The sequence below is a fragment of the Octodon degus genome, unplaced genomic scaffold (assembly GCF_000260255.1).
Source record: "Octodon degus isolate 3935 unplaced genomic scaffold, OctDeg1.0 scaffold00111, whole genome shotgun sequence".
NCBI classification, from domain to species: domain Eukaryota; kingdom Metazoa; phylum Chordata; class Mammalia; order Rodentia; family Octodontidae; genus Octodon; species Octodon degus.
This window is the reverse complement of record NW_004524687.1, coordinates 8,868,055-8,877,039: the sequence shown is the minus strand read 5'-3', so window position 1 is coordinate 8,877,039 and position 8,985 is coordinate 8,868,055. Positions and strand designations below refer to the sequence as shown.

The 8,985-nt window shown below is 40.0% G+C and overlaps 1 protein-coding gene across 1 annotated transcript in view; it reads right to left on the bottom strand.

Annotated features, from left to right (window-relative positions):
• Kif27 (kinesin family member 27) overlaps window positions 1-8,985 on the bottom strand; it is a gene marked incomplete at its 3' end in the record, with an annotated part of 192,927 nt that overhangs the window by 51,033 nt on the left and 132,909 nt on the right. Inside the window, exons 10-11 of the mRNA XM_023699173.1 lie at window positions 4,962-5,075; window positions 2,849-3,025 (exon numbers count right to left, since the gene is read on the bottom strand). Of these exons, the coding sequence (XP_023554941.1) occupies window positions 2,849-3,025; window positions 4,962-5,075 (291 nt within the window). The remainder of the gene's footprint in view (window positions 1-2,848; window positions 3,026-4,961; window positions 5,076-8,985) is intronic.

Here is an 8,985-nt window from a genome sequence, read left to right as displayed (position 1 = left end):
TGATTACAAATATCCTCATGGGTGTGAATTTGTACCTCATGTAACTTTTGATTGTATTATCATCATGGCTAATGTTTTTTTCTTTTTTTTTTTTTCCAGAACCGGGGATTGAAGTCAGGCCCTTGCACTTGCCAGGGAAGCATTTATTCCACTGAGCTATCTCCCCGGCCCCATCATGGCTAATGATATTGTGCATTTTTTTGTGTAGTTACTGGTCTTTGCAGAAATTGGTCTTTTCATATGTGTTATGTTTTATATATAGACATCCCCTGTTATGGTTTGTGTGTATTTGTCCCCCCAAAGCCTCATGTACTCCTTGGGGTGCCATTTTAGAGTTTGTGATTAATGCATGATCCAAGATTGAGCTTATGGGTCTGAGTACTGCTGGGATTATGAGTGTGAGTGTTACACCCATGGGTGGGGCACACAGAAAGCAATATAAGGAAAGGAGAGAGGCTTGCCTCTGCCACTGCTGTCACCACTCCTCCCTTTTGCCTCTGCTCTTTGCTGCTTTGGGCCACCACGAAATGCTCTGAATGGCTACCAGCCTCTGCCATGTGCCACTCTGCCTAGGAAACTGAAGAGAAATTTTACAACACTGCTTAGCTATTTAGCCAGCTTTGATGTTGCTAAATTTCTGTACAATGGAAATATATTCCTTTTTCCTGTCATTTTACTGGGATAATATGCCTATGTCCAGTCTATCATGTTCCTTTTCTGAAATGCATGTAATCAAATCTTATAAATATTTCTCAAATACTGTCAAAGATAGAATCATTTTATACCTTTTGTTCAGGAAAGAACCAGCAGGGTAATAGACTTAAATTTCTCTTATGTTTTTTTAACATGCTCCCTCTAGCTTGAACCATCACTGGTACCTGTGTGATTGTCTCACTGGTGGCTTGCACCGCTAATGGTACAAACAGGCCTAATCACTACTGTTGGTCTTTAAATGGGATAGTCATATTACCTGGCAGGGGAGATACCGTGATCATAAATGAGACAGTCATTATGCATGTACCGTTAGTGGTTCAAGCTGTCCCTTATGGTCCCATTGGGAATATGTTTAAACAACTGTCAAAAAATCAGCTTTGCATTGCTTTATTGTGGTTTTCTTTTATTTGCACTCCCTAGTTACCTCAGTGTGTTCTTGCTGCCAAAACAGAAATGGCTGTTTTTGTTTGTTTTTTTAATTTATTTTTGTTTTCATTTTTGTTTCTTTTTCCATACCATAATGTTAACTTATTTCAGGGAAAATATTTTTCCTAACCTTTTTATTTTTCTCTTCTTTTCTTACACAAAACATATAACATGTTGTTAACATTATTTTTCCTCACTTAATATTTAATTTGTTAATTTCTGGCTATTACATGTTCTAAGGAATATATTTTACAACTTTGCCTTGACAGTAAGTTTTAGCAAGTTACATACCCGGATGTAACACCAGCAGCAAGGCTGGTTGAGGGGCCACTCTCAAACCCTAAGTACAGTGGCTGACCATGAAGAGCTATTTCAGTGTAAACACACAGGAGCAGAGGCACGTGCACCTCGCCATCACTGGGTACCTGCTGTGTCAGTGTGCAGAGTCTGAGAACACACCACCATCAACTCCAATCCTACTGGCCTGGATACTAACTGAAAGCCACGTCTAATAGATCAGGCAGCTCACAGTCCCCTCCTCTATGGTTCACTGTATAGACTGACCTCTGGGCCAAGGGCTATCAAAGATTGAGGTAACAGAACCTTCAATCTGGTCAAGAGAGCCTCATTTTTATTTATTTTAATGTATTTGGTACAGGATCTGCAGGGTCTACAGGGTCTCACTACGCAGATCAGACTCATAGTGATTCTCCTGTTTTCAGCCTCCCAAAAGCTGGGATTACAGGCGTGTGCTGCCACGCCCAGTCTCAATCCCCATCTCAGCGAACCCCAGGGGTGGGACTGGCACCACATGCCAAGGATCAAACCCCAGCCACTGCACTCTGCCTGAGCAGGTGCTTTAGGCCAGCCTCATTTTTAGATGCTGCTGTTTGTGGTCCTTCTACTTCTTCCAAATCCTTCCTTCCTTGAAAGTTGAATTAGGTAAACTCAACCATAAAACTACTTCTTTAGCTCACTCAATAAAATTCAAATCCTCCTGGAATAACTTTTGTAAAGGTTTCAAGTCTTTATAATAAAAAAAGTTTTCATTATTCAAAATCTTTTTTCTTTGCAAACTCCTAACTTAGGGAAGTGGTTTCAACCAGACAGAATCCAAGTCTACTTTTTCAGATTATGAGTGTTCACTAGGAAGCATCAAGTGGCACGGCTAATTTAGGGCACCCACCTAACTTAAGTTACTAAAAGACACTTCCAGGAGAGGGGAGGAGGCAGATAGGAAGTTACTGCTTATTGGTTAGAATTTGGGAGAGAAGAGAGGGTGTGCAAATAGATAATGGTGACGGCTGTTCCACAACCATGAATGTAATCAAGGCTACTGAATCGTACTGCTAAAAATAGCTAAAATGGGGTTCAGGGTTTTGCTCTGTGGTTGTGTTCTTTTCCAGCATGTGTAAAGCCCTGGCTTCAATCTGTAGTACAATGTAAAATGACAGAAAACAGGTTTAATATTCTGTATATTTTGGCAAAATAAAAAGTTGATAGTAAATCATAATTGGGCAAACATTTAACATTCCATTTCAAAATTCCAACAGATGTTGGTGGTGGTGATCAGTCAAGTAAAATTAAGCCAAGTACATGGAAAACAAGAACAGTTCTCCTTTGGTTTCCAACTTCGCAATGACATGATCTGCCTCTTGAAAGAAAAAAATCCCAGAACCAGAACCAAATAGCAGTTAAGAAAGAATACCTGACTAGATCGCAGCTTCTTCCTTTCCAGCCAGCTCTTTTCTCGGAGCAGGCTCTCCTGCTTAGAAAGGATAGCCTCCCGCTTCTTCAGGTCTTCCTCTAGCTCCTCTAATTCCTGGCGTTGGTTCAGGACTTTCTCTACTTCTTCATCCAGCCATTTCTTTTGCTCATCCATTTTCTACATTAAAATTCCAGAGAAATGTTATCATTTGTTTTTCTTTCTGCCATAAAAAATAGATGGTAGCAATATAATTTCAGCCAGACTAAAAACTAAAATGAACACTTAAATAGTGAGAGTGATCCATGTTCCTGTTTGGAACCCTAAGGAGGTGAATACATTGCTACTGTTTTAGAGGAAATTGAAAATTATTCCCTAGATACATTAAAGAGTCTGGAGAAATGGGGCCTGGCAAAGAGAAGGCGGGCGATCTTCTTTATGCACGCTGCACTGAGGTGTGCGCCTGCACCACAACACTGGACACGGTGACCCATCCTGGCTCCCCGCCCTGAGCTGCTTGATTGACTGTCCTCACCCTTCTCTCCGTTGCACTTGGTGTGTTACCTCACCCACAGAAGCACCAAATAAAATATCAAAGGAATATGTAAGTAAATACCTTATTCAATCAATAAGTAAATGGAATGAAAAAATTAATACACACAGGAAAACATACAGATAATAGTGGATAGGAAGAAGCTCAATCTACACTAGACCTTGTCAACTTGAAATATTGATAAGTAAAAGAACTAGAAAGATACTCCACACAAATATCTTAGTATTCTCACCAAGGATACCCAAACGGGGTGTGATGGTGCTTGCTTGTAATCGCAACACTCTGGGAAGCTGAGGCAAGAAAATCAAAGTTCTAGCTTACTCTGAGCAACTCAGTGATTTAGTGAGACCTTGCCTCAATAAATGAGAAAGGACTGAGTATGTACCTCAATGTAAAGGCCCTGAGTTCAGTCCCCAGTACTGCAGAATAAATTAGGCTAAATTAAAATAAGAGAGAATACATATTTCAAACTTAAGATGAACAAATTTAGCGTGTAATGACAATTCTAAGTATACTGCTTTTTTTGTGTGTGTGCAGGGTCTCACTATGCAGCTCAGACTCATAGTGATCCTACCATTTTCAGCCTCCCCAGCGCTGGGATTACAGGCACATGCCACCATGCCCGGACTAGTATTCTGTTTTTATAAAATAACAATTGCAATTTCTTTAAATCTTGAAATTAGTTCATGAGTTGTGACATATTTTTAAATGTGCTGAAATAATAGCTCTTTAATACAGTAATTGATACTTTGGCTCACAAACAATTTTGCCTGCAAACAGAAGTGTTCAGCGAATTGTTTCTTCCATTCACAAAGTCCACACTGGGTGATGAATGCAATCAAGGCCAGCTTTTGCAGAACAAACCGAGTTCGTGAACCGAAGTATCACTGTACATCGTATCAGTGCTGGCAAGCCTACGGCACGGGTGGTACTGTGTTTTTCCTTTAAAACAAAGTATGTTAAAAGTTATTTTTTTCTAAACTAAAACCTTCATATGTAGGTTTAATTGCAAGGTTGGCACTTTGTGATAAATAAGTGGATTTAGGACTCAGTTTGGCATTCTAAAGGGTTTGCCATTACTGCATTATGCATAAATTTTTTTTCTCTTTTTGAAACAAAATCTCACTATGAAGTTCAGGCTGGACTTGAGCTCACTTTGTACCCACAGGCTGGTCTTGAACTCTCAATGATCCTCCTGCCTCAGCCTTATGTGTACATTTATATTTGTATTCAATTTGATTTTGTTTGAATGTAAACTCCTGACTTTCAGAAATATACTTGTTTCCATAGGAATAAACCATATTCAAATGGGAACAGAGATTTCATATTTACATTCTACAATATTCAAGGAAGCTCATTTCCACTGAAATAAAAATACAGCACATTTCTGGGTAAGAAAATAAATATTTTAATAGCAGATATTTCAGAAGAACTATTAGAAATTTAGTGCAAAAGTAGCAAAAGTCTAGTGTTCAAAGATTTTATTCAGAGTCTACCACTTTTTACTTAAGACAGTCCTCAAAAGTAAAAAGAAACCAAAAATACTACACAGAATCGACAAACCTGGAGTTGGTTTTTACTTCCAAAAGGTCCTTTCTTTGTTTCCACATTACATGTATCAAGATCGTCAGCCTTCAGTTTCAGACCTTCTTCCTGTCCTGTTTTTAACTGTAGCTCCTATAGAAAAAAATTAGAATTCTTTATCCATTACTACCTGGATATCATTATATATGCAGATGATAACTACTTTTTCTTTGTCTGTCTGTCTGTCTCTCCTTCTCTTATTCTTTTCTTTTTCAGTGGTGGGGCTTGACTCTGGGGCTTTGCACTTGTTAAATGTACATTCTGTCACAGAGCCATATCCTGCAATATTTATGTTGCTCTTTGCAAAAACAAAGAAAAATGAGTAGGGTAAGGTTGGGGCTACTAAATAAAAAAATAATTTTACCTGTTCCCAAGGCAAAAAAAAAAAAATCATCTAACTGCAAGAATCAGGATTTTCTAACTCAACAGTTTTTTTTTTTCATTCTTTGTGTTATAAATTAGAATAACAGGGATAAGAGCCTAAAACTTACAGATGATTTTCTCTTTTTCTTGAGCTCATGACCTTCGTCTGCCATGGGTACATATTAGAATTTCAGTAAAAATGCAAAACAGGGCTAATATGTATGTTTCTGACATTAAAAATAGAATCTGTGGCATAAGATCAGCACGGTGAGGCGTCATGGTGCTGTGAAGAGTGTTTTCCAAATCCCTTTTTTTCATCAGCTCAGGAGGCCCAGTGCTCACGGTGCTCTCTTGGGGTTAGAGAAGATGCTGCTCTCACCACCAAAGACTGGCAGGAGTCAGGAAGGAGGCCCTGGATTGAAGTGGCTCCATCCACATCTGTTACTGGTCCACGATGGCAGAACTGAAAGTTCAGATGCTTTCATAGCAATTTAACAGGATAATTTTGTTTCTACTGACTGCAATAATTTAAAACATGGACTTTTATTTTTTTAACATGGACTTTTATTTGTATATTTTAATTTTATTTTTCCACTAAATTATGTTTTGTGAGACTATTGGGCTGTAACAAATTTGTAACAAAATGAAAGCAACACTTTCTCCAATAGGAAACTGCAGGAGTACTGATAGAAAGGAAAAGGAAGGACTAACACTTTCCAGCCTTGGGAATGGCAGAAAGAGAAGAGATAACAAAAGTCTCTGTCCCAGTTGTCCTTTCTCTGTGTTTTGGCCCAGAAAGATAGCAAAGGTTATCAGTGAGGGAAGAAGGGGCCCTCACTGGCCTGGGAGACCGAACACACACTACAATGCAGAGACTCCCACCACATGGGACTCCCAGTCACACTGGAAGACAGGAGAAGCTCCTTAGGCAAGAGAATTAGACCCCTTAGTCACATGTGCCATGGATCTGAGGCCAATACAAGCCTGTCGTTGTGGGAATAGGCCACAAAACTTGAGGTAAGGGCAAGCCACTGGGCTAACAAGCTAGACGGAAGATTCAGTAGTCTCAATGTGGGCTTACAAGGCCAGAGGGGGAAGAGCAGTCTCACACACTAAATAGGAAGACAGACCAGCCCAAGTTATTCAAGCTTGGGCTTCAGCAATCAAGAGCCCTGGCCAGGGCCCAGGGAGGGCAGATTCCAGCCAGTCACACCCTCCATGGGATGCAAGGAAAGGAAGCCTGAGCCTGGCCACCTGGACCCCTGACGCCATCCTAAGAAGAGAGAAGCTCAGGAAGAGAGAGGCTGAGGCTGAGCTCTGTTATATAAGAGACCTAAGAATTATTAAAAGGTAATGTTCACATTTTAAGAATAAGGTAAGAATAAGACAGAACTTCTGGTTGGTTCCCTCTGTATTTCCTCCTTGACGTGGAGCAGGTGGGGTTGCTAACAAAGAAGGCAGGTTTGTTTTAGACTAAATAAACTTCCCATGCTTATCTGAGTTCCTCTGTGTGTATTTCTGCTATAGTTCTAGAAATGTCATAAAGCTGAAAGCAAGATTCTTTTTTGGTACCAGAAATAGAACTCAGGATCTTGTGCTTGCCAGGCAAGTGCTGTGCCGCTGAGCTATATCCCTAACCCAAAAGAGAAGTTCTTAAGTGGAGGGAACTTATACTTGAGGCTGAATTCCTACTGTTCTTGTTCAGCCACACACACTTTGGACACATGCTGCACTCACCTAATTCTTTTTTCTACATGTTGCTCTATTACTGCCATTTTCTTATATTCCTTTTAAATTATCAAAATAATTGTGTACCAAGCACTGTGTTAGACTTACCTCTATTTAATGATCTTATCTATCCTTTACAATATGCTACAAGACAGGGACTATTACAAACTCCACTTTGGAGAGTTGGTGCATGCATATGTACGTGCATGTGTTTTCCTGGTGACCAACCCAGGGCCACGTGTATGCTTGGTGAACCTCTACACTGAGTTACCGTCCCAGCCCTCAGGGAATGGGTGCTTAGAGACGCTAAAAACCCAAGATCAAACCACTGCCCACGGTTCTTTTTTGATTGGTTTGTTTGTTTGTTTGTTTGTTTGTAGAACCGGGGATTGATCTCAGACACTTGGGCTTGCAGGCAAGCGCTTATTCTACTGAGCCATCTCCCCAGCCCTGATTGTTTTGTTTTTTGAAACAAGGTCTCACTATGTACTTCAGGCTGGCCTTGAACTCACTTCAGAGCCTGGGCTGGCTACCCTTGGCCTCAAATTCACAGTGATATTCCTGCCTCAGCCTCCTGAGTGCTGGGATTACAGGCATGTGCCACCATGCTCAGAAACCCATAGTTCTTTAAATTTATCTGTGGACCTTTGTTAAGAACTGCTGCTTTCAGTAGAAGTCATAGTATTCCCTGGAAATTGTTTAGCCAAATAGAAAATAGACAACTTGGAGTATCAGAATTAGTTCCAAACATCAAGATATCCTTTAGGTCTATAAGCAGGTTTTCCATCTTTGCATAAAGAAGTAAAAATACCTATTATCTCTTTGAGAACTCTGCTCTTTGTTTGTGGAATACCTGCTATGCCCTGTAATCTGGGTTATTTCTCTAGAATTAGAGATGTGGCTAGAAGGAACAAAATTGCCCTAGGTAAGAATGTAAAAGGCTTACATTATTGGCCGAGTTATATTTCAGTATCTACGCACCCTGAACAAGAGTTCTTCTTTTCCCTGAGTATAAAGAGAGTGCTATGTCTTACTTGTTTAGGTTATCTCACAAGAGATGAAGTCCCAAATCCCAAAGACTAACAGGCAGAGCTTCTTCTCACATAGGATGGAGGACTTTAAAAGGAGTAGAAATGGAAGTTGAACAAATTTAAAATACTTGGTAGATATATCCTATAGAACTTAGTGGTTCATTTGGCATCATAATATGGAAGGGGACAGAATCAATGGTGTCTCCTACATTTCTAATCCACCCAACCGAGTGGATCACTATGTCACATCAGGCATGCTGGAGAACCACACTTTCTCCCTCATGAAGACAGCAGGGAGGGGGAACAGTGGGGAATTTGGAAGATTCTCAATTTATCTAAAGACAGCTTAGTGAAGTTGTAGATAGCTGGCTAATATATGAATCTACAGCTCAAAAGACAGATTTGGGATTAAGGATTCAATTTGGGAATGTAAGAAAAAGATGAGGTCACCTAAAAGAGGGCAGAGGCCACACTTGAAGGACAGAAAAGATGAGCCAGCAAAGACAGATAAGAGCAGTGAGAAGAAGGTAGGCAGAGGAGGGAAAAAATGGCACAAAAACAAAGAGGAAATAAAATATTTCCGAGTGATTTGGGCTGGCTGCAACACAGTGGCTAGAGAAAGGCTATACTGAAAAATCAGTATCACAGGTGTCCCACTAAGATGTACAGTTATGCATCTATTAAATTTTTTAATAAGGATTTGGGTAGCTTCGAGGGAACTACTTAAGAGCTTTGAAGTAGACCAGAAGTCAGACTAAATAATATAAGAGAATGAAACACAGCAGAAGAAACAGAAACAAATGTCGTCAGCTATGCCAAGAACTTTGGCTATCTCCTTTGGAAGATAGGACAGTGACTAGTTGTAGGAAAAAATAAGGTGA